Source organism: Triturus cristatus, chromosome 12 (genome assembly GCF_964204655.1).
Source record: "Triturus cristatus chromosome 12, aTriCri1.1, whole genome shotgun sequence".
Taxonomy (NCBI): domain Eukaryota; kingdom Metazoa; phylum Chordata; class Amphibia; order Caudata; family Salamandridae; genus Triturus; species Triturus cristatus.
The window spans coordinates 674,214,535-674,240,947 of record NC_140595.1 but is presented as its reverse complement, the minus strand read 5'-3'; the positions used below and the strand labels follow the sequence as shown (position 1 = coordinate 674,240,947).

Here is a 26,413-nt window from a genome sequence, read left to right as displayed (position 1 = left end):
CTAGCAAACAACGCCAATCCTGATGAAAATATAAGAATAAAATGAAATCATGTAGTGCTTTTTCATGAAATGTCCCGTATCTTTTAACCATTGTTACTTGGATGTGCTTTAAAATGTCTCCACGGTTCCCAAGAGGATGTTCATATTTTCCTGCTCTTCTTTGTCTATCCTTACTGGGTGCAATCTATAGGTTAGGACAGTATATATATATATATATATATATTACCCACTGGCAGGCGCCAGTAGGTAGTTATAGTTAGGACCTATTTTCCATAGGAAATCCGCAAATTTCTATTTAGAATAACGTTGGCGCCGATTGACGAATCTTCGCGAAATTTTCCAAACTTTTGGCCAGCTCTGTTCCGCACCTATCCTGCAAATTTCATGGTGATTCGTCAAGCAGGGGCCGAGAAAAAATGGGGTCCAAAAACGCGTTTTCCCCATGCATTTTCCCATAGGACCTGTTAACGCAGCTACAGCCCGAACTGCTGAACGGAATTACACCAAATTTGGCAAAGAGGTTGTCCTCAGTTCAGACTCGTGCCTTTTGCTTAAATGGTGTAAATCAGTTCAGTAGTTCATGAGTTAAAAAGATAGATATATCTGGGCGGAGCTAACCACACATCTCATCGTGAGATCTGATTGGCTGTCAATACTTCATCCAAGCAGTGTTGGCAGCCATCTTGGGACCAATATACATGATAGCACCTCATTAAAAATCATTGCAGTTAATAGAAAGTTTTAAGACTTTAGTTACATTATAAATCATTTGTTGATGGTACCATACTTATTTTAGGAATTGTGGTGTGTTCTAAGGTGATTTTACCATGTGAAAAAGCCTTCTGCTGTGATATCATGAATCATGTTTGAGAGAAAATTATTTTCTCATGCTTTTCCCACAGAGGTTTGGAAGGTGATCTATAACCTAAACTGAGAGCATATTTTCTGTAAATTCACATTATCTTTCTCAGTCATGTGAGAATGAAGTCTGACATTCTCAGTAAAACATGTACATCCAATAAGGGCAGAGACTGTCAGTTGATTTCTTTGTGTTTTACTGCAGCTTCCCAGAGTGTTCTAAAGAACAACTAGAGCGCTAACAGTCCTACTTATGACAAACGTATTGCACACCTGAAGCCATCTTGATTGGAATAAAGTGGTAACTCTTAAAACATTTAATTTAAAAGGGAACTAAATGAGGGGGTTCATTTTGCCATAGAAAGTATGATTAGTGCTGCAGAAAGAAAAATTAGGGCACATTTTGAGTGACTTCTCAAATCCTCTTCTATTTCATTAAAAAATTCTGACATGCAGACTGAAACATGCACTTTCAATACCAGCAGCAGACATCCCTGGTGAGCAGTAGCTTTACTACAGTGATCTAATAAGCAACTAGAGTGCTACCATTCTAAATTTATGGCAAATGTGTGACACATCTGAATGACTGATGATGGAATCAAAGTAAAAAACTGAAAGTATTTCCTACTGAGGAGACTGTAGTAAATGAGGAAATTAGGAAACTTCATAAGCAGTGTTGCCAGATTTTTAGACCCGTCCCAAGCCCAAAGCCGCTCAAATATAAGCCCAAAATAAGCCCAATCAGACCAGTTCCAGCCCAAAAACCAGCCCAAATTAGCAAGTCTCCAATTATGCACAAATTGTCATCAGAAACAATTTTAACGACAAATATACATTCTATTCAATATACAGATGGTGGGAGGGTGTTAACTGGGCACCTGCCTTAATGCTATAAATTTTTAAGACCAGTTCTCACTGCGACTTCTAAGATCCCCTGCAGCTCCACTCTGCCTATTGCTTAAAGATTCAACCCCCCCCCTGAAATCAGCTCCTGTTCGAGCGGCAAACAGTGTGCGTCAGTGCGCGCCTTGGCATCAGCAACGTGGTGAAGCACGGAGTGTCACATCCATGCCAGGACAGTGGTAAACAGACGCACGCGGTGCTGCCAGCAGGTGCGTGCGAGGTTGGGTGGCCCATGCACGACCATTTTCGAAGCTGGGCATGCCTACGAACAACCGATGTGGTCAGTTTTGGTTTGGGTGTTAAAACACTCTCTTTACCCACGTCAAATTCCTGGCATCTATCAATATTCATCACTTCCTACAAATAGGGTGACCAACTAGCATGGGTGCAAATTCAGGACGGTGAGTGTAAAAATTCAGGACAAAGGGTCAAAATTCAGGACAAAAATTCAGGACGGGAGGTCAAAATTCAGGACAAAACTTCGGGACAAAAGGTACGTTTTACAGACACATCAAAGGTTGTCGCGTAATAGTGTATAAGTAATTCCATCTATATCTAAACATTCATCCACTTGAAAACGTACGTGTCTTTCCATCCATCATTTCACTCATCCATTCATCCACCCTTTCACCCTATCCATCTGTACACTCATCCATCCACTCTTCCACCCAACCATCTACTCATCCATCCAGCCATTTATCCACTCACCCATCCAGCCATCCTTTCACTTACTCATCCATCCACCCAGTTACTCATCCTACCACCCAGTCCCCTTTTCAGTCATCCATTCATCCTCCCTTTCTCTCTTCTTTGACCCTTTCACTTATCCATCCTTCCTTTCTTTGATCCACCCATACTTCAACTCATCCACTCATGAATCCATCCATTGACCCTATCACTCATCCATCCATTCACTCATCCATCCACCCATTCACTCTCCGATCAGCCACTCTTTCACTCATCCATCCATCCTTTCGCTCATTATCCATCTATTCACCCTTTCATTCATCCATTCACCCTTTCACTAATCCATCCAGCCATCCACCCATCCCTTCACTTACTCACTCGCCCACCTTTTCCTCCTAATTATGAGTTGAGCCTTTGTCTGCAGAGTTGCAGACAGAAGAGGCCCATCAAGAATTTCGCCCTTGCTGTCTTCCTAAAGCAAGGGGTGGGGGGGGAGGGTTCACTATGCACCTGCACATAGGCAATCTGAAAAAGTGGAAGTCATGAGTAATGCTTGATGCACAATGCCAGGCCATGAGGTGATTGTGACATGGTGTTTCCAGGGCTTTAAGCGGGATGAAAAAACTGGGGGTCTCTCCAAGGGGCGTGTCTGATGTAATTAATGGTGTTACTTAAAACAACTAAGCTAAAAATCTGTGCTTAGCATTGTGTGTCACTGGACTGGTATTTTGCCTCTTCTGTCATTGCATCCAGATATATATCACAACAAGTAACGTTACACCTACAACAAGCCAGAACCATTTGCTTTGTTAATGGTTGTTAGTTTCATAAAATAAAAATGCAGCAACCATGGCTTAATTGAATATAATATTGAAACTGCACTTTTCTAAAATGATGAGACGGAAAGAATTCCCTGCCCCAATCTCCACTCTGTCTATTGCTTAAAGACTCAGCACCCCCCCAAAAATTTTTCTTATACTCCCCCCCGCCCGAAATTTGGCTCTAGTTGCGACTCTGACTCACTCACCTGAGGTCGGGGCGGGCGTCGAAGTCCGGGCTCAGCAACTCGCCTGGGTGACCACCAGTGGACCACGTGCGTCCGACTCCAGTCTGACTCCTCATGATGACATTGATGATTGATGAGATGATGCGTCCTGGCGACTCTGCGGTGCTTTCGAGGCACTCTCCTACCACACGCCTCAGCCCGTTTGGCTGGGCGGATTAGATTGTGTACATGATTCACCAGTGTCAGGATAATGCAGTTCCACCTGTTGGAAGCGGCGTTGGAGCCGGTTTCACTGCTGCTTCCGAGTAACGCGTTTGGCTGCCAAGGACACCGTGCGTGAGCACCGCGGGGTGGACAAGTATATGTCAACACCAGAGGCTCACTAGTCACTCCACCGTATGGTGAACGTACGATGTTAGCGCAGGTCTGCCAAAGTCATTCAATGCCATGGTGTCAGCCCCGATCCCCACACTTGACACCGCCGCACAGACACGCAGACTCGACACCGGCTGGCCATGAAGTCGCCAGCATTCACTAGACCCCAGTCTGCCCCACTCCCAAAAGCGAGAGAAAGGAGAGCTAAGTATGAACCCTGCGCCCCCGCCACTGAACTCTCCGCTGGTGAGCTCCGTGCACTGACTGAGCATTAGCATTGCACTCACCGTTCTGGCCCCGAAAGTAAGAGCTCCGTCAGGCTGAGGTCACGCACCGTGACGCACGCACGCAGGGGCTGGCCAAAAAATGATTCCCAGGGCCGTCATTGGTAGCGTTTTCGCGCGCTACTGGATTGACGGCCCTGGGGGACCCCCACATTGGCCCGCGCACTCACGCGACGGACTCCTCGTGGTCGGCGCCCGCCCAGGCCACAAAATTGTGCACAACCATCCAAAACTAGCCCAAAAAGTAGCCCCCCGCCAGGCATGGTTTTTTCCCGCACAACTGGGAAAAAAGTCACCCAATTGTGCGGGAAATAGCCCAATCTGGCAACATTGTTCATAACAAATAAGTCTCCCAAAATGGCCACCAGAGACAAAAGCCCAAATATCACCCAGATGTAGCCCAAGTATAGCCCAATGACAGAATGTCCCAGAGTGTTCTAACGAACAACTAGAGCGCTAACAGTCTTATTTATGACAAAAGTATGGCACACCTGAAGCCATCCTGATTGGAATAAAGTGGTAACACTTAAAACATTTAATTTACAAAGGAACAAAAGGAGGGGGTTCATGATGCCATAGAAATTATGATTAGTGCTGCAGAAAGAAAAATTAGGGCACATTTTGACTTCTCAAATCCTCTTCTATTTCATAAAACAATTCTGACATGCAGACTGAAACATGCAATTTCAATACCAGCAGCAGACTTCCCTGATGAGCAGTAGCTTGACTACAGTGGTCTAATGAGCAACTAGAGTGCTAACATTCAGAATTAATGGCAAATGTGTGACACAGCTGCATGCCTTTTTGATGGAACCAAAATAAAAAACTGAAAGTATTTCCTACTGAGGAGACTGCAGTAAATGAGGAAGTTATGAAACTTCATAACAAATAAATCTCCCAAGATGGCCACCAGAGACAAACGAGCCCAAATGTAGCCCAAATATCAACCAGATGTAGCCCAAGTATAGCCCAATGACAGAATGTCCCAGAGTGTTCTTAAGAACAACTAGAGCGCTAACAGTCTTACTTAGGACAAAAGTATGGCACACTGAAGCCATCTTGATTGGAATAAACTGGTAACACTTAAAATATTTAATTTAAAAAGGAGCAAAATGAGGGGGTTCATTTTGCCATAGAAATTATGATTAGTGCTGAAGAAAAAAAAATTAGGGCACATTTTGAGTGACTTCTCAAATCCTCTTCTATTTCATTAAAAAATTCTGATATGCAGACTGAAACATGCACTTTTAATACCAGCAGCAGACTTCCGTGGTGAGCAGTAGCTTTACTACAGTGATCTAATGAGCAACTAGAGTGCTAACATTCAGAATTTATGGCAAATGTGTGACATATCTGCATACCTTCTTGATGGAATCAAAGTAAGAAACTGAAAGCATTTCCTACTGAGGAGACTGCAGTAAATGAGGAAATTAGGAAACTTCATGACAAATAAATCTCCCAAGATGGCCACCAGAGACAAAAGAGCCCAAATGCAGCACAAATATCACCCAGATGTAGCCCACATGTAGCCCAATAACAGAAGTGTGCAAAACACTTATTTTTTGTGTATTTGCAGTTTTATATAGTGCAGACTTGTCAGGTATTGGAGTGCTTTACATGAACATTGTTTACATCGCACAAAATCAAATTCATTTTGGTTGTAGACATGGGGAGATTAAGTGATTTGACCACAATCACAGAATGTTGAGCTGAAGCAGAAACTCCAACCTGGTTCCCCAGCTGCAAAGTCTGCAGCTCTGGAAGTAACACCACATCCTCTCCCCTAGGTGCAACATTTAATCAAGTGGTCAACTGGATAAAAAAACATAAATATTACAAATAATTTAAAAGTTCTTTGTCGCTATTTGAAAACTCAGAAAATATGTCCTCATTTTAGTTTTTTAGAGCACTAACCATAATTTTGATGCAAATAAGACCCTCTCATATATGTAATTTCTAAAGGAAATGCTCTAGGTATTACAGTTTTGATTACATCAAGATGACGTCAGGCGTTCCACACTTTTGGAATAAATATAGAATGTTAGCAATCTAGTTGTTCATTGGGATACCGTTGAGAGGCAGAGGCCAGGGGCATGGACTCTGAAAATTGAAGGCAGGTAGGAGAGTGCAGAGGCAACAATTTGACCACACTGGGCAGGCAGGAAGGGCAGTGGCAGCACAACCGACTATGGAGGGCAGTGGAAAGGAGGGCAGAAGCAACAAACCAACAATACAGGACTGGCAAGAGAGGCTGTGGCAATATAATAGACCATTGTGGGCAGAAGGAAGAGGCAGTGGTAGTCCAACCATACATGCCAACAGACCCGTTTCAGCCAGGAAACGTCCAATGTTTTTAAGCTCAAATTGGCTTTATTTGATCTGTCTCCTGTCTACAATCTCCTCTTTTTCATTATAACTCAAAGGGGAAAATCAATACCCCAGTTTTTTTTTTTAAATCTCCCTCTTACCAAGTTCAAAATGTTCGCAAGTATGGTACATTGGATCATGGTAGGCAGGAGGAATTGGGGTAGGAACATGGACTCGGATAACAGAGGACAGGAGGGACATGGAGAGGTGCACCAAACTGACCCTACAGGACAGGCATCAGGGTTTGCAGCAGCACAATACACCACACAGGGCATGCGGGACGGGAGTGCAGCACAACAATCCATAGAAAGCAATAGGGAGGGGACAGGACCATGCACATGGACAACAGAGAACAGAGGGGAAAAAGGCAATGGTAGCTAGCTGACCATAATGGATAGACAGGAGAGAAAGCAATAGCATAACAGACCATAAAGGGCAGGAGGGATGGATCAGGGGCGTTACAATGGAACAGACAAGCCAGGAGGGAGGGAATAGGGGTCTGCACATGGAAACAGAGGGCTGGGGGCAAGGGGGCAGGGCAGGAGCAGCAAGATGACCATGGAGGTCAGGCAGGATGGGCACTAGAAACAAGACACACCATGGAGAGCAACAATGAGACTATGATGGCATACACACAGACCATGGAGGGAAGGTGGAGGGGGGTCAGGGGCAGCTAGCTGACCACACAGGGAAGGTGGGAGGGGCCATGGCAGCACAGAAGACCATGCATGGCAAGCGGGAGGGTTAGTGGCATCACAATGGCAATGATGGGCAAGAAGGAGGGTGCAGGGGCATGCACAAAGGACCATGGAGGATAGAAGGGAGAGTCAGGACCTGGGCACAGACAAGAGAGTTCAGGGGAAGGGGCCTCACAACAGACCGCGCGGGGCAGGCAGGAGGAGCAGTTGCAGCACAACACCCAGGGAGGGCAAAAGGGTGTGGCAGTAAAATGGACCATGGAGGACAGGAGGAAGGGGATAGGGGCATGGGATGTGGACAGGCAGGGTGGAGGTGGCAGGGACAGGTTACAGTCATCTGACAATGCTAGGCAGGTGGGAGGGGAGTGGCAGCTTAACAGAACACTCAGAGAAGATAGGAGTGGCAGGTCCATGGAACATGGTGGGCAAAAAGGATGGAGCAGGGGCATGCACACAGACATCGGAGGGCAGGGGGAAGGAGAATAGGGGCAGCAAGCTAAGCACAGAGGCTAAGCAGGAGGTCAATGATGAGCCATAGAATTGGGCAATGGAGGGCAAGAGGAGTGGACTGGTACATCGTGCTAAATGGAGGGCAGTGGCAGCACATCAGACCATGCATGGCAGGAGGGAGGAGGCTAGTCCATGCATTCAGACAACAGATAGGGAGGAGGTGGATGGGGCAGCAAGCTAACTGTTCAGAGAAGGTGGGTATTAGAAACGTTATTGTTTTTAAAATGTGTGTCTGTGCGAACTACTTAAAATATGAACAAGTATGCAGCATAATCTCACTTTTATTCAGGAAGAAGAGGACGTTTGTGACTGTGACTCCGGGCTCACATGGCAGAAACACCCCCTGACCCTCCACCCCCCATCGCAAAATGTAATGCCCGTGAAAAGGGTAGGTGGACGCAGTGTTATATAGAACATAGTCCTGAGAGCATGATTGAAAATGAAAACTAGTTATAGTATATGGTATAAACTATGCACCAAAAAGTGTGATATAAGATGAACCGGGGCGTGAAATATAATATCCAATACATCGTGCGCAATGACAGATTCATTGGAGAGCGCGAGATAGCACAGGCACTAGCGCGTGCTATGTGATATGCGCCTTGGAGTGTAATATGCACAGGGCAGTGTTGTGTAACCTAACTAGTCTCTAAAGTTGTAATATAAAATATGTGCTGGGGAGTGTAACGTTGCATATGCACTATGACAAAGATATGGATTCCAGATTGTAATATGTATGGCATAGCGCTGTGCGTTATAACATAGGCATCGAGGAAGGCACGTTAGATGGGGCAATATAACCCGTGTGAAGGCAAGTGTGGCATGACATATTCACGGGGTGGTGTTACAGTGCACATAGGCTAGAGAGTGTCATAGCATATGCACTAGCTGGTGGAATACAACACAGGGAAGACATGGCTTGGCAGTTCGGGCTGGACTGTTCCCATAAGGCACAGGGTCAGACTGATTTGCATATGGCCATGTCTGAACTGGGGTGGTAGAGTGGGCTAAAGAACGGTGATGGATCAAACCCAGATCTGTGGACTGGGTGTGACTGTTTGATTGGCTCTGATGCTCCGTCCATCACCACCCCCTTTTGTACCGCTTTGTTCGCCATAAGTTGGCAGGGTATGCTCAGACGTGAGTCCCTTGCTCACTTTGCCACTGGATTCAAGCAAGCCTGGCTGAAGACGGCTGAAATGCCAGAAACCGGTCCTAGGAAGCTTGTTTCCGGTCCAGGGAAGGCATGGCTTGGCAGTTCGGGCTGGACTGTTCCCATGAGGCACAGGGTCAGACTGATTTGCATATGGCCATGTCTGAACTGGGGTGGCAGAGTGGGCCAAAGAACGGTGATGGATCAAACCCAGATCTGTGGACTGGGTGTGAGTGTTTGATTGGCTCTGATGCTCCGTCTGTCACCACCCCCTTTTGTACCGCTTTGTTCGCCATAAGTTGGCAAGGTATGCTCAGACGTAAGTCCCTTGCTCACTTTGCCACTGGATTCAAGCAAGCCTGGCTGAAGACGGCTGAAATGCCAGAAACCGGTCCAAGGAAGCTTGTTTCCGGTCCAGGGAAGGCATGGCTTGGCAGTTCGGGCTGGACTGTTCCCATGAGGCACAGAGTCAGACTGATTTGCATATGGCCATGTCTGAACTGGGGTGGCAGAGTGGGCTAAAGAACGGTGATGGATCAAACCCAGATCTGTGGACTGGGTGTGAGTGTTTGATTGGCTCTAATGCTCCGTCCATCACCACCCCCTTTTGTACCGCTTTGTTCGCCATAAGTTGGCATGGTATGCTCAGACGTGAGTCCCTTGCTCACTTTGCCACTGGATTCAAGCAAGCCTGGCTGAAGACGGATGAAATGCCAGAAACCGGTCCTAGGAAGCTTATTTCCGGTCCAGGGAAGGCATGGCTTGGCAGTTCGGGCTGGACTGTTCCCATGAGGCACAGGGTCAGACTGATTTGCATATGGCCATGTCTGAACTGGGGTGGCAGAGTGGGCTAAAGAACGGTGATGGATCAAACCCAGATCTGTGGACTGGGTGTGAGTGTTTGATTGTCTCTGATGCTCCGTCCATCACCACCCCCTTTTGTACCGCTTTGTTCGCCATAAGTTGGCAGGGTATGCTCAGACGTGAGTCCCTTGCTCACTTTGCCACTGGATTCAAGCAAGCCTGGCTGAAGACGGCTGAAATGCCAGAAACCGGTCCTAGGAAGCTTGTTTCCGGTCCAGGGAAGGCATGGCTTGGCAGTTCGGGCTGGACTGTTCCCATGAGGCACAGGGTCAGACTGATTTGCATATGGCCATGTCTGAACTGGGGTGGCAGAGTGGGCTAAAGAACGGTGATGGATCAAACCCAGATCTGTGGACTGGGTGTGAGTGTTTGATTGTCTCTGATGCTCCGTCCATCACCACCCCCTTTTGTACCGCTTTGTTCGCCATAAATTGGCAGGGTATGCTCAGACGTGAGTCCCTTGCTCACTTTGCCACTGGATTCAAGCAAGCCTGGCTGAAGACGGCTGAAATGCCAGAAACCGGTCCTAGGAAGCTTGTTTCCGGTCCAGGGAAGGCATGGCTTGGCAGTTCGGGCTGGACTGTTCCCATGAGGCACAGGGTCAGACTGATTTGCATATGGCCATGTCTGAACTGGGGTGGCAGAGTGGGCTAAAAGAACGGTGATGGATCAAACCCAGATCTGTGGACTGGGTGTGAGTGTTTGATTGGCTCTGATGCTCCGTCCATCACCACCCCCCTTTGTACCGCTTTGTTCGCCATAAATTGGCAGGGTATGCTCAGACGTGAGTCCCTTGCTCACTTTGCCACTGGATTCAAGCAAGCCTGGCTGAAGACGGCTGAAATGCCAGAAACCGGTCCTAGGAAGCTTGTTTCCGGTCCAGGGAAGGCATGGCTTGGCAGTTCGGGCTGGACTGTTCCCATGAGGCACAGGGTCAGACTGATTTGCATATGGCCATGTCTGAACTGGGGTGGCAGAGTGGGCTAAAGAACGGTGATGGATCAAACCCAGATCTGTGGACTGGGTGTGAGTGTTTGATTGGCTCTGATGCTCCGTCCATCACCAACCGCTTTTGTACCGGTGCGTTATAACATAGGCATCGAGGAAGGCACATTAGATGGGGCAATATAACCCGTGTGAAGGCAAGTGTGGCATGACATATTCACGGGGTGGTATTACAGTGCACATAGGCTAGAGAGTGTCATAGCATACGCACTAGCTGGTGGAATACAACACAGAGGTGTGTGGCACTCGCCAGGCACTGGTGGGTGTAACACAGCATTGGGCTCAGCCAGGAGCACGCTGTGACTCTCAAGTTAGGTTTGTCTCCTTTCCAGAGAGTAAAATCAAAAGAACTACACATCCGGCGGTGGATGTGTGTTTTATTAACCGTGAGGGGGGTTTCTTGCATAGTTTGGTCGAATTTTTGTCGAATCCCCTTTGAATGGTTTGGTGTGCGTGTGTATTAAATGTGCCCGTCAATAGCTACCCATGTTTGTATAAATAAACAACAAGGGTGTCTACTTGGAGAGTACCCACCGGCAGGGGCGCTGGGATTAGGCACGGTAGGGCGTCAGACACGTCAGAGCTTCACTAGGGGTGTAAATACATTCCATGTGTATTCATTGTATGCATAGTTGCCTTTTAATGAATATCACGCAAATCGTCATGGTGATAGGTACATACGGTTTGTCCAGCATGTCCTAGGTGTTTCTATAAATATTTTTTTTTTAAATAATAAAAAACAAAGGACGGCCCAGGGGGATGGGGTCCCCGGGGACATAAGTGGCCTGAGGAGGGGGGCAACGCAGCCCCCCTCCTAAAGAATTAAAAAAAGAAAAAGGCCATGACCCGGGGGTTGGGGTCCCCTGGGCCGATTAAGGCCTTGGGAGGGCCAAATTTATTTTTTTCAACAAAAAAAATTAAGGTGCAGGCCCTGGGGGATGGGGTCCCCAGGGCCAATAAATTAGAAAAAGAAGGGGGGCCACACAGCCCTCCTTCTTAAAAAAATAAAATTAATAAAAGACCGGCATCGCGCCGGAGGCCACACCCCCTCCTTGCAGCACTCTGCAAGCGCGCCCCCTGGCCAATTGTAAGTTGGGGAATTAATTCCCCTTCAATACAGAGGGTCCCTGAGGGTCAACTAGCCCAACAGGTATCTCCAGTATGCGCCAGGGAGCTGTGTTGCAGACAGGTGTTCTGCGGCCACGCCCCTTTTTACACCTCTATGCAACGTAGCTCTGTGGCGCTTACTGGAGGTACCTAGTGGGCTAGTTTGACCCTGGGGACCCTTAGGATTCAAGGGGACTTAATCTCTCAACTTAGAACAGCCACAGGGCGCGTTTACACAGTGGTGAAGGGAGGGGATGGGGCCTGAGGTGACGTGTGCAAACACGCCCTGTGGCGCGTTTTAAGTTGGGAAAATAATTCCCTTTCAATCCTGAGGGACTCTGGGGGCCAACTAGCCCACCAGGTGCTTCCAGTAAGCGCCACTGCTCTGCGTTGCAGAGAGGTGGTGCAGGCCGTGCCCCTTTTTACACCTCTCTGCAAAGGCGCTTACTGGACGTACCTAGTGGGCTATTTTGCCCTAAGGGACCCTCAGGATTCAAGGGGACTTAATCTCCCAACTTAAAAAACCGCCACAGGGCGTGTTTACACAGTGGGGAAGGGAGGGGATGGGGCCTGAGGTGACGTGTGCAAACACGCCCTATGGCGCATTTTAAGTTGGGGAAATAATTCCCCTTCAATCCTGAGGGTCCCTGGGGGCTAACTAGCCCACCAGGTGCTTCCAGTAAGCGCCACTGAGCTGTGTTGCAGATAGGTGGTCTAGGCCGTGCCACTTTTTACACCTCTCTGCAACGTAGCTCTGTGGCGCTTACTGGAGGTACCTAGTGGGCTAGTTGGACCCTAGGGACCCTCAGGATTCAAATGAACTTAATCTCCCAACTAAAAAACGGCCACAGGGCGTGTTTACACAGTGGTGAAGGGAGGGGACGGGGCCTGAGTTAATGTGTGCCAACAAGCTCTGTGGCGCGTTTTAAGTTGGGGAAATAATTCCCCTTCAATCCTGAGGGACCCTGGGTGCCAACTAGCCCACCAGGTGCTTCCAGTAAGCGCCACTGCACTGCGTTGCAGAGAGGTGGTCTAGGCCGTGTCCCTTTTTACATCTCTCTGCAACGCAGCTCTGTGGCGCTTACTGGAGGTACCTAGTAGTCTAGTTGGACCCTAGGGACTCTCAGGATTCAAGGGGACTTAATCTCCCAACTAAAAACGGCCACAGGGGGTGTTTACACAGTGCGGAAGTGATGGAACGGGGCCTGAGGTGACGTGTACAAACACGCCCTGTGGCACGTTTTAAGATGTCGTTTTAATCCCCTGCCCTATTATATACTAGGGGCTTACAGAGGAAGTCATGCTAATCACAGGGGGACCCCAACGCATAGTGTTCCCTAGTGTATGTAGGTGTTTTCACTGTATTCTGAGTGTCTTTTAACATAGCACTGGCTCTAGGACTGGTTAGTCAGACTCAGTTACCACCAGTATCCGTCTGAAAAAGTTGAGGGTACAGGATGATTTTGCAACAAGGCTTCTTTCTGCTCTTCTGTTTGTTCTTTCTGCACGTTATCCTTCTTCCTGCACTTTTCTTCGTCTTTGAGGACTTCTGTTGCTTCTTTCTGCATTTCTTTTTTTTCTTTCTGTGCGTTTTTTCCTCTTTCTTCACATGTCCTATCTCTGTAGGCATAGTTAGAAATTAGCATTTAAAAAACCTTTGAAATTCACTGAAAAAACCATAGGTTTCAGGGGCGTTATAGTTAGCTGGACTTTTCACTCGTACAAAACCATTAAAATTTCCCCGTTATAGTTAGTTCAGCTAACTAGAACTTGCGCGCCCGCAATGCACTGCTGATGACGTCACATATTACATCACTCGTGACATGGTCAGTGACATCACTCATGACATCACTCATGACATCACTGATGACATCATCCTTTTGATAGAGTGGCAGACCTCCTCTCCCCCTAATATAACCTTTGATACACACATTCAAAAATAGAAACTAAAATGCTCAAAACAATGGACATACCAATACCAATTACAACAACCTATTCAGTAATTCTAAGATCCACATACACATCCACTCATTCACCAACAGTCCTATACAGTCACTCATACATGTACTCACTCATCATATGTAGTCATACACCTATACATCCTGTTACACAACGCCACTCATCCATAGAGTTACTCACACACATAGTCACTCATGCTAATAAAGAATCAAACATCCATTTACTTGCATATACAGTTATACACACACCACCACACTTACTTCTACAGAAACTTACACATACTTAGTCTTTTAAACAATCACTTATAGAAACACATACTTATTCATACAGGAACTCTTTCAATCTCTCACTCTCACATATACTCACTTATATACACCAATAGTCACATATACTAGTTTAAAACATGTAGTTACTCATAAAGACACTATTGAGACAGTCATTCACTCACTAACACACCCATGCACACACTCATCCACCCATACAGTCCTGCACACATGCTGTCTTCAACACATACAGTGAGTCACTCATTCATACACCTATGCACTACGTAATACCCCCCACCGAACCATACAGACACTCAGACACTCATACTGATACTCAAAAAAACAACTAATAACCTATATAGACACTCATGTAGCTACACACCAACCCATGCAGCCACTTATACACAAAGTGAGAGACGGATACAGATATTTACATATTTAAACATTACTCACTAAGCCATGTATTCACTAAGATACACTTAGTCAGTTATACAATCATTTTTTCAAAAACAAATCATCCATTTAGACACTTATATACCCATTTATTCTTCCATCGACCTTGAGATATACATATATAAAACATATGTAATTTTCAGAAAAACACACATTCACTGGATGATGTCATCAGTGATGTCATTTGAGTTGTCATCAGTGATGTCATGAGTGATGTCACTGACCATGTCATGAGTGATGTAATATGTGACGTCATCAGCAGTGCATTGCGGGCGCGCGAGTTATAGTTAGCTGAACTAACTATAACGGGTGAATTTCAATGTTTTTTTTTGTACGAGTGAAAAGTCCAGCTAACTATAACGCCCCTGAAACCTATCGTTTTTTCAGTGAATATATATATATTTTTTTTTTTTTCCATCAGGGTTGGTGTTGTTTGCTAGTATATCAGAAGTACTCAGAACTTGGATTTCGAGCAGGCACGGGCTTTGGTCTTTTTTCTATTGTTGTTTCTGTTGGGAGGGCCGGGTATAGCTAACACGTCACAATGTTTAAACAGGTTTCACCTGAGGAGGCAAGAAAAGTTTTTTATACTGGTTTAATTTGGTTAGAACGGTCAACGAAACTTGAAACAAATAGTCACGCTGCTGGTAATGGCGTGCAGCAGCAGAGATTGTAATCGCATATGAACAGTGGGGTGAGTGAATCAGGACTTTTGTTAGATTATGTTTGGGGAGATATGCAATTAGTTTTGGTATAAATTTAAATTAGGAATGTTTTCGTTGCAACGTGAGCATTTAAAGTGGGAATGTGGCAAGGGGGAAGTTGTAATATGATTTCAGTTTGAATTTCAGTTTAAATTTAGAACACATCGCATTACAGGGCAGACAGACTAGTTAGGTTCATGTATACATACACAGAAGTATAGTCATGATTAATCTTTGTTAAATTGATGGGTTTTATTTATATTTCAGACCCCTGACGAAGGTCTCAAATAGCCCGAAATGCATTGGGTACATTAAAGCACGGTTTCCAAGGATGTTTAGTGGGTTGTAACGTGCTACGGAATAAGGCCTGGATGAGCATTTCAGCAACATTTAAAGTTTGAAAACGACACTATCATTGTTATAACATCGAGTAACTATTAGAATAAACTTTGTATTACTTGGATTAAATTGCTATAAATTTGGTTTCGGATTGATGGATTCCTTGAAAAAGAACGTTTGCAGAGCTGCAGCGGCTTGAGTCTGGGGGGGACCACCCACCAGTTTGGGAAGTTACATTTCGTATGTGCTACCAGGACAGAGCAGGGTCAAGCCAGCACGCTAAATTATGGCCATTGAGCAGCTATCAAAAAAGGAGATTATAAAAGGAGTAAAAAATGGTGTGCATCCTACCATTCAGTAATGTAGCTTTGGCGCTGCCATGTGACCCCCTGTGCTCACCCTAACCCCCAGGACCTGTGCCCTGAAACCATGAGCACCTCAGTATCCATTGACTAACATTGGGCCCAGGAACCTCTGCAACCAGCCTCCCCAGTGCTGCTAGTGGTGTGTCTTACACTGAACCTTGCCCAGTGTTGCGCCAAACCCCTGAAGATTGGAAGAGTAAGTTGTGTACTTACCTGTTAATCCATATACCTGTTTTCCTCTCATAGAATTGCATTGCATTTTCTCCTATTGCATTTAAAAAGCTATCTTTTACAACTGCTAAGTTCTACTGTTTTCTGATTGACCATATAAAAGTAATTCTATTACTTGAAGCACTTTTAACGTCATACAAAACAATTCCTACTGCATATTGAAATGTATTACTGCTATTTTTGAAACTATTTCTTGCCTGCAACCAAGTTTCTCTTGGTTCTTAAAAAAAACAACAAAGTAATAACTTTGATACAAAACGATTGGTCTTCGATTCAGTCTTTGAGTGCGTGTAATCATTTATTCCCTGAGTGTGTACAACAAATGCATAACACAGCCCTCTGATAAGCCTAACTGCCCAACCGCACTACCAAAAATTGAGCTTTTTGTATCATCTACTTAAGCCTCTGGGGATCCACTTGACTCTGTGCACACTATACCTTTCTTTGGTATAGTATACACAGAGCCAGCTTCCCACAACCAGTGCTAAACTGCATGCACTTATCCCCTAAAAGATGGTGACATTGATGTATACCGGAACGCCATATTTAGGTTACCTGCAAGTCCCTTGTGACTAGGTATACTATATACCCTCTGCAAGTAGCCTTACAAACCTTTTCTCAGGCCTGCCATTGCAGGGCCTGTGGGTGCAGTTTACGCCACTATGATTTGGCATTTAAAACAAATTGTCAAGCCCTAAGGACAGGATGCTGTTTAACTAATGAAAGTACATTTACTTTTAAGATTTACATGTCCTGGCAGAGACAAGCAGCTAAATATGTTTTTCACTATTGTAAGGCCCATTCCTCTTATAGGCTATCATTGGGAATGCTATAAAACATGTTTAAGCTGTGACTCCTGCTTAGAAAGGAGAAGCAGCATCATGTTTCATATCTTTGGAATGATAATGATAAATCCTTTTTAACGGTAAAGTTGTATTTAACATTACTATTTTAGGAATGCCACTATTAGAAAGTGCAAAAACAACAATTGATGGACAGAATCCAGAACAATGCCATACATTCACCCCAGTACAAAGATGTGGGCCTAAATCCATTGTTTCTTTGCTGACCATGCCACTCCAGTTTGGACCTAGCCAAATGCAAATCAGTTTTGACCCTGCACCCAATGGGAACAGTCCAGCCCGAACTGCCAGGCCAGGTCCTCCCTGGACTGGAAACAAGCATCCTAGGAACGGTTTCGGGGTTTTACCCGTCTTCAGCCAGGATAGCTTGAGTCCAGTGGCATGGAGAGCACGGGACTCACGTCTGGGCATACCCGTCCCACTCGGGGTGACAAATGCAAAAACAATTGATGGACAGAATGCAGAACAATGCCATACATTCACCCCAGTACAGAGATCTGGGCCTAAATCCATCGTTTTTTTGCTCACCATGCTGAATGCTGAGCAAAAGAATGATGGATTTAACCCAGATCTTTGTGACTGGGCGTGAATGTTTGCATTGCCCAGCATTCCGTCCATCAATTGTTTCTTTTGCACTATTAGAAAGTGGACATTTCTCTGCTCTTACTGCTCTATGTCCCTTGCATCCGGTCTCCAATAAACATCTAGGTTGGGTGACAGTTAAACTGTGGGCATTCCCTCCAGACAGCCACAGCACAGGAATAGTGGCTGTAGCCAAGGACTCGTCTGCATCCATCTACATTCTGATAACCTTCATTGGCAAGAAGGAGGAGTGAGAGCTGACACATCTGAATACGCTGTGCCATGTGTCCCACACAAAGGGCTGATTACCCCCCACAAATAGCCTGGCAGACAGGGCTGGGATGAAATGGGACCTGTGCACTTCAAGGAGCTGCTTTGAAGTCCCCCCTCACTTGAAAAGCACATTTGGGTATAAGTACTGGGGCTTTGATCCTAACATGATAAGACACTTCTGGACCTGTGAAGAACCCTGCCAGGACTAAGGACGGCTGTGCTTCAAGAATTGTCACTCAGCTTGACTGACTGTTCCAAGGAACTGTTTCACTGTTGTGCTGAGCTGCCCTGCTGCCTGATGATCTATTCCCTACTGAGGACAAGAAATGGACCCATTTCACTTGAACCCAGAGTGACTCCAAGGGCTTGCTGGCTTGCCTCCTGTTTTCTGAAGTCTCATGGTCATAAACGACTTTTGCATCACTGCTGGCGCCTCTGGACTCTGTACTGACTTTGCAGGCTTTACAAAATCTGCTTAAAACTTGGCTGGTTTAAATGGCTACTCCTAACTTTTCTGTTACCTTAGCGCCAAGATAGCCCTTCAGGGATGAGTCGTGCGCTGTACCAAATACCTACTAACATTACAGAGCATAACATGTGTGCCAGCCATATCAGTACAACAAAGGGGCAACTCAAGCATCGTCAGCCCCTTCTGTAATACCACAGTGCCCCAAGGCCACAAAAAGCGGGTGCACATATCTGTTGCACTCCCGTGCCAATATGTGCAATACGGTCCAGGAGTATAGTGAGCACACAAACTGAGTTCAACAGAACCAATGCTGTATAACGCCAAAGGTATCAATGCCTGACCATTTCTAAAAACATGTGTTGCGAACGAGTTTCCCTCTTTATCAAAGCCACATTTATTGGTGCTTTAGGGATGAGCAGTTGTTGCATTCAAACTCGTCTGAAGCATCAACCAAAGTCAGTCAATGCTTTCTGATAATGAGTTCCTTCTTTCAATTACTTATGCTTTTGGTCCTTAAACAAGAGATCACTGATCTAGTTTTCAGATCTGTGATTTGCTTGTTTTGCTTTGACTGTTCTGGTTGTGTGCTTTGTCCATAATTAACCTGCTTTATCTCGTTCCGGTACACATGTGATCCTGTTAGTGCATTAACTTTTACATTTTATTTACTTTTGTCTTTGCAAGTGATCAAAGCTCCAAAGATTGAGATGGATGAGTCTGAGAACAGATCTGGGGCATGCAGTTGCTGCCAAGCTGCAGGTAAGTAGTATCAATGGATGGAAGGAGGCCAAACACCTGTCCATGACCGAAGAGTAGCTTACATAGCACGGCACCCAAGATGACTGCCTATACTTGAGGGACGCTGAGATCCTGTTGAAATCCATCAGATCTTAGAACGGGATCTGCAAAGACAGGAGCAACGCATAAGAGGCATGGGGAACGCTGCTATGGCTCAGCTAGTCAATGGGATGAGGAGTTGGAAGAGGTGCCAATGTATTTTTGGGGTGGTGGAGAAGGAGTGGGTGTCAAGGTTGCCATTATGCTTTATAGGGAGGACTGGTTGCAGGGTTCTGAACTGATTGTCCCATGTTGGGGCTAGTTACTTGTCAACCTGGTGGCCACACTGGGACTACTGAACAGTGGGCTAAGAGGTCATGAGGAGGCCACAGACCAGACAGTCCATTACCAACAGGACAAGATAATATGTCTGCCAAAAAAATTAGACCATTATGGCTTAATTGTAGCAGTTTTTACCAATAGGAGTTTTTGTTTGGAAGTTCAAAGCTACCCAGAGGAACTGCTCAACAACTGTATCTTACGTTGTAGAATTCCTCTTGGCCATAGCTTTCAGGTCTGTTATTCTGACAACTTCGACCATCAGAAACGTTTGTAAGTCAGAAGAGAAAGTACTTAAGTAACAATGAATGGCCTGGCTGTGGTCCGTCACGATGGGTTGAAAAGACTTTTTCTAGGTCCTGGTCTCTCGTACAAAAATAGCATTTTTATTTATTTATTATTTTGTTTCCTACTGTTTTAATGATTTTCAAAGGCTTGCTTCTTAAAACTCGTAAAGTGACATAATGGTTTGTTTTATTTAATTACAATGTTATGCAATATATTGAACTAGTGTTAACTACCTTGCTTGGAAAGTTCACATTATTTCTTAACTGTGTTGTTTTCATTAATTTTGGTACTCGTTCATTTCACAGCGGAAGTCCTTGTTGCTTGAAACAAAGGGTTGCAGGGACTCTTCAAGTACCCAGTTTCTTTCAAGAGTCAGATTGCTTGCCCCTCTGTAAAGTCAGGCACTGCTCTTATCCACACGGTGGGCCTCCACCCTACTCCCATAGATTAATAATCCTGTTTCCTATAGACATATTACAGAAGTACCATTATACTTTTTGGACTTTGAAGCCTAGAACTTCCATCTTTTAGTTAGGCGTTTATCTGTATCCCAGTTGCGGGATGTGTATTGAGTTGGTGGCATTGGATAAATTTTGGCTCACTCACAGGTTTTGTACATATAAAGAATGGTTTAACTAGACATGAAATTGAAGTTACCTTTCATTGAGGAAGACTTCCCATATGCAGAGCTCCAGCATGACCAACTGTATCCAATATATTTTTAGGTAAATGGTATATATGCACTTCCATACAAAAGAAATGACTCATAGAAGAGTCTGATCTCCCTGCTTGTGGAGGCCGAAATAGGAGGTGGTCTGGTGCTCCACCATCAGCACAGCTGGGTCTTTTTCCTTCTTTACTGCTATTCAAGCAGGACTGTGCAGTTTAGTTTAAAGGGGAATCCTGCTGTGCCATTGGTGAGGACGTTTTTCTAAATCCTATACAAATTAGAACAACAGCTGAAAAGGAGAATCAATTTATATAAATGGGTATCCTTTAATTCATCCAAAAGAGTATATTCTTCTCCAACAATTCATCCGATAATCATGATTTAATGAAATGTATTCATTCAGCATTGCTAGTCTTTTTTAAGCCAATTTTATTCAACAATGCAATTGACAGAAGAAGTCCATTCAGCCCAGTCAATGTGTTTCGTCCCTTTAGGTCTTCATCAGGGTTGTAAATTCTTCAGTCTTAGTTTATTCTGACGTGTTTCATCCTCTCCTGATTCCGCTTATCCTTCATAGATAAAAATTCATACTGAAGAGTGGAGTAATGGCTCCCAGTTTTATCTTCATTCTTTCTTTGTGCTTCCCGGTCAAAAACGCCTCCAAATACAAATTAGAGCCCTGCCCTCATCCTCTCCTTACAGCCAGGCTAGATATACAACCCAGCAATGGCATTCATGAGCTCCCTGTGGCGTCATCAGAGAGGGACCTCATTAGAGCTGCAAATCCATTATGGCTCGAATTACCGCAGAAGCAGGAAAGATGCAGACAGGCTTCCGGAAGTGAGTGCGTGTTTTTCGTCCTCATCCTGTCCAATGTCCTGGAAGGCCTTTGAACACTGGTTTTAGCAAACTTTATACTGTTTCTACTAACTAACTGTGTTTATCACCAGTGCAATAGGTGAAATTATCCCTGTTTGTATCTGTTGCTCTTGAAGTGAACCATAGAATTATTCATTTGTCTGTTAAATCAGCGTGCCTGTGTCTGAGAAAAATATAAGATCAAACATTCTCTGAAATTTCCTGGATTTTTTTGTGTGATTTCACACACCTCAAATATCCCAAATGCATTGGTAGGGCACTAATTGTGACACCACAGAACGAGGAGTGTTCTGCTACTCATAACAAAGATGGCCGCCATGTGGGTGAAGGCTGCAGAACAAATTGGGTGCTACATCAACAAATGATTCTGACACCCTGCGTAATAAACAGCAAGAGGCAATCAGTCTGTAGGAGTGTCACTGCACATTTTTCATGGTAAGAATAACACTGAACTTTGGGCCTTATTTTAAGTTTGGTGGAGCAGGACATTCCCACTTTTTGGTGGATGTCCCTTATGCTGCACTTAGGGTACCATTGACATAAATATGTTTTGAATAAAGCAGCTGTGACATCCATTACTTTTTGGCAGATACTGAGCTTCTACCAGATTCTAAATAAGGCCATTTATCTGCTGAGAGGAAATTCTGACCAACAAAAAACTAATAAATTATATTTTTTAACTTGCCATCAATTTGGAAATGTTGCTCAAATGTAAATGTGCTCAGGTTTCAGAATGGCACTTCACTTTCAATTGTATATATTACCTAAGAAAGGCATAATTTTTACCTGTTTTCCATGCGTGAAATTAGCCAAGTTGAGCAATACTTCAAAGCCTTCCTCTGACAAAGTAAAACCATCCAATGTGAAGTTAGCATTGTATTTGGATCATTGCCTGCAGCGTTGCCGCCTAGCGCAGCATCCTTGTCTTGGAGGCTGCATCTCGGAACTTCGTCCTTGGTAGGTCTTGGTAAGTGCAGTGAACAGTAAGTTCCTTCCTTCTGGCTGAGCAATGAATACAATATATTCCCTCTGATTGATTTTTCCTGTGGAATACAATTGACCGGTCTGCATTGTGATTTGTGAGACGAGGGGACTCGCAAAATATAATTATTTTCTCCTGCTGCACGGTGCACTGAAGACTCCCATCCGTAGGGTGGGTAGGCAATAACCGTAGCTCCAGCACACTCCTGCCATTTGAGTGTGATTTAGTGAAAGTAAAGCATGCCTTATTGGCATTTTAATAACGAGGCTGCCTTCCGCCGGTGGTCCAGGCAGCCAGCGATTTCCCCAAAGCAATTCAGTTTAGAGAAAAGCAGAATACCATTGGAATCCATAAAGCGTGATTTGTTACAGTGCAGCTCAGCCCACGGTGCAATAAAGCAGAGTTTGAGGCTGCGTCCGCGGGAGGCAGGTACCCGGTGTGCGTGGAACGGGCAGAGATGCTGCGCGAGCGAGCGCACCTTGTGAAATCATTGGTTCCGGGGAGCCAGCCGGCGTCCAATGTTTTCCAATGATGCTGCTGATCTAGTTGGGAAGTGGGCTGGCTCTGGAGGCACGGCGTCTTCTCAAAGGCTGCTTCAGAGTGGAAATATGCACAGTGCAGCACCGCGCCTTGGTTGAGCCAGCCTCCGGTCCCTGCCAGCCGCCGCGGTAACATGGAGCCCAGCCCTCTGGCCGCCCTCTGCTTCCTGCTGTCCCAGGTAAGGTGTGGAGGGGGGCTTCGCCTCTCATCCTGGCGCTTGTCTCGTTCACCTGTGCAAGCCTTGTGTCGAATTTCTGGACGGTTTTTAAAAAGGTTGGCTTTTAGGGAAATCTTCAGAAACTGGATGGCGTTGGGGACTAATACCTGGATGTAGGGTGGGGGCGCGCTGTTTCACCCGTAGCGCCTCACGTGAGTGAACTTTTAATGGGCACTTGCACTGGGTGCCAGAGTGCTTTGAAAGGCTTGGCAGCTGCCGCGCGCTGCTATAAATGGATGGCTCTGTGTGCACGTGCTGGGCACCCCGGGGCGCGCGGGGGCTTGCCCGGGTACCCGCGCCCTGGTCCTGCTCTGGATAAGGCTGAAGGAAAGACATGTCACCCCAGACTTGGCGGTTCGGTGGCAATTATTGCTGTCTTCCCTGGGGCAGCCTAGGATGCTTGCCAAAGGTTGGGGGTACCGTTACTTCAGTACTGTTACTTCAACATATATCGGCTTCATTACTTGCCTGCACTCCTGTTTGAACGTTCTCCTTGCCCATGAGTGGTGGGCTGTACTGTTTTTGGGCAGACGTCCTTGGTGTTGCTGGCTTTCTGGACTCTGGATGGGTGTGTTATACCCCGCGGGAGGCGTGTGCTTTTAAAGGGGTGCCCTGCTGGGGAAGGGGCAGCAACACTGCCCTCTGTACACGAAAGGCACCAGAGCCAGCTGCAAGAATGCACCTTTAATGTTTTAATGTTGTAATCGATAAGTTGTAATTAGGCGAGCCTTGGAGAATTGACGCCTGTTGGTTGCAACGTTGTGTAAAATCAACAATTATGCATTTGCAAGTTCTAGCTCAGGGCAGTGTGCTGGGTCGGAGATTGTTTAAATGGGTTGGGTGTTTATGAGCGGATGTTGGATTTTTTTGTTTTGTTTTTGTAGAAGGGTGCATGGGGTATTGTGTCTGGCACTTTCTAGTAGTGCGATGCCCTCTACCTCTTTCCCTCCTTTGTCGCACACGCTCTGCCCCCCCCCCCCCACCACGTTTTAATTTCCACCCCAGCTTTCTCAATGTCTCTCGTTACTTCTTTATCACTCTCTCTTTCCATTTCTGTTCTCTCTCCTCCTCTCTTCTCCCCCTTCCTCCATGCCTCTTCTCCTCGTGCTCCCTCTCTCAAAATCCATTCTACCTCGTTACCCCGCTACCTCTTTTACACACAATCTCACTCTATGTTGCTGCTTCTTCCATCTTCCACCCTTTTCCCTCTCACTGTCACACACCCGCTGTCTCCTTCACACACACCCACACACAGACACCGGTTCTGTCGCACCATCTCTCCCGCTGGCTCTGGGCGCCTTTCGCCCGGTTTCTCCGTCCTGCTACCTGTTTTCACACGTAGAAAGGCTGGTGTGGTTACAAGCTCTCGGTGACCGCCTCTCGGCTGGTCTGTGACCGAGCACGAGGACACGCTGTAGCTCGCAGCCCACCCCTCGGGGGCTGCACGGTGTATTCAGTGCAATATACCGGATAATTAGCTGAATCATGCTGGGGGGGGGGGGGGGGGGCAGCGTGTGCTGTGCAGTCCCGGCCGTGGTCCGTGCATTGCTCGTCGTGTAACGGAATGTGCTGCCGGTGCCTCGGAGCTGTCAGCTGTCTCCTCTCAGGGCAGCCCCTCTCAGGGTCTCCTCTCTCAGGGTCTCCTCTCAGGGCAGCCCCTCTCAGGGTCTCCTTTCAGGGTCTCCTCTCGCAGGGTCTCCTCTCACGGCAGCCCCTCTCAGGGTCTCCTCTCGCAGGGTCTCCTCTCACGGCAGCCCCTCTCAGGGTCTCCTCTCAGGGCAGCCCCTCTCAGGGTCTCCTTTCAGGGTCTCCTCTCGCAGGGTCTCCTCTCACGGCAGCCCCTCTCAGGGTCTCCTGTCAGGGCTGCCCCTCTCAGCGGCCATTGTCCGGGCTGTCCCAGACACTTACACTGCTCTGTCTGTGGCTGGGCTGCAGGGACAGGCAGGGTCTGTGTTGATCTCACGCGCCGTTCCGTGCATGCTCAAGAGGGCGGAAACCCGAATGATCAATAGGAAATTATATCAGACAATCTCACGCTACTGATATGGAGAAACTATTTCGTGGGGTTCTGCAGGTGCGGAAAAACCAAGAGCTGAGCACCTGTAACTTTCTTTTACTAATAACTCGCATTCTTAACCTGAGGGGTTCAGATGGAAGTACATTGATGGCCACGATTCAGACGACTCAAAATAACTTTTGTAAATGACAGTGAGAGGCAGTGACACATGGCGGAGGAGTCTTCAGTTTTGCAGTTGTTTTCCAAGTCCGCGTTTCTCTTTAACCACAACTGTATCGCATTCCCCTCTTATTCATTTCTTTCTTTTACATTTTTATCCTCCTCTTTCTCATTTCATTCTCTAGCTATTTCTATGTCTCATTCTTGTTTTTTTCTCTCTCGTCGTTATTGCTGCATTTTGCTCTCTTGTATCTTTCGCTCTCTCTCTCGGTTCTGTTTACTATCTGCCTCTTTCAGTCTTGCCCCCCCCTCTCTCTTTCTCGCTTCATGTCTCTCTCTCTTGCTGTTCTGTCTGTGTCTCTCTCTGTCTTTCTCTACTCTCTTTCATTCTTGCTCCTCTCTCTCTCTCTTTCATCCTCGCTCTTCTCTGTCTGTTTCGCTCTTTTCTCTCTCTCCTTCTCCTTCCCTCCCCTCTCTCTCTCTAAGCCTCGCTTCTTTCCGCCTCTATTTCAGTCTTGCTGTTCTTTCTTGCTGCTCTCTCCCTCTCTTCTCTCACTCCCTCTCTTCTCTTTCTCTCTGCCTCGCTCTTCTGGCACTCTCTCGATCTTTTTCACACACAGACGAGCTCCGTCACCAGCCCCAGCCTTTGACGGGCGAGTGAGGGGAGGGCTGTGCCCCAGCGGGGTGTAACCACCAGCGCTTCCACCGAGCGGCACCGCCTCCTGAGGAGCTCATATAGTCCGCGGCCGATTATTAGAATAATTATATTGCAACAATGCAATTTGTACTTACTCTTATAAGTATTGCATATTTATCGACATTGCAGCTCAGACCTTATTATGTCACGTTATATTACTGAATTGTGAGGGGGGTGGGGGCGGTGGCATATGAGGGATATGTATTTATCATTCGGATCAAATGGCCCGCTCATAACTAGTTTGTGGAAACGATTAGTGCCCGCCACACTCCGGGCCAGTAAAGACACTGATTCCAGTCCAGGGCTTTTCTTTAACCTGCAGAGAGTTCCTCTCGCGTATGTTGGTCTAATCAATGGGCGCTAACCGAGACTACAGCGAGTCTGTCCCAGTGAATGCTTTGGAGCACACCTACCTTCGGCATTGAGCCGTGCCCACCCTCAGACCCGTGTTTACAATAATATCAACAGCTCCTCATCTGGTGGTCTCTCAGCCCTGCCCTCTCCACCCGTTTCTAGATCCCCTATTAGAT

The 26,413-nt window shown here is 46.2% G+C and overlaps 1 protein-coding gene across 1 annotated transcript in view; it reads left to right on the top strand.

Annotated features, from left to right (window-relative positions):
* Positions 1–22,612: 22,612 nt before the first annotated feature.
* CDH13 (cadherin 13) overlaps positions 22,613–26,413 on the top strand; it is a 2,339,058-nt gene continuing 2,335,257 nt past the window's right edge. The window contains exon 1 of the mRNA XM_085638428.1: positions 22,613–22,971. Coding sequence (XP_085494554.1) covers positions 22,927–22,971 — 45 coding nt within the window. The 5' untranslated portion in view covers positions 22,613–22,926. The remainder of the gene's footprint in view (positions 22,972–26,413) is intronic.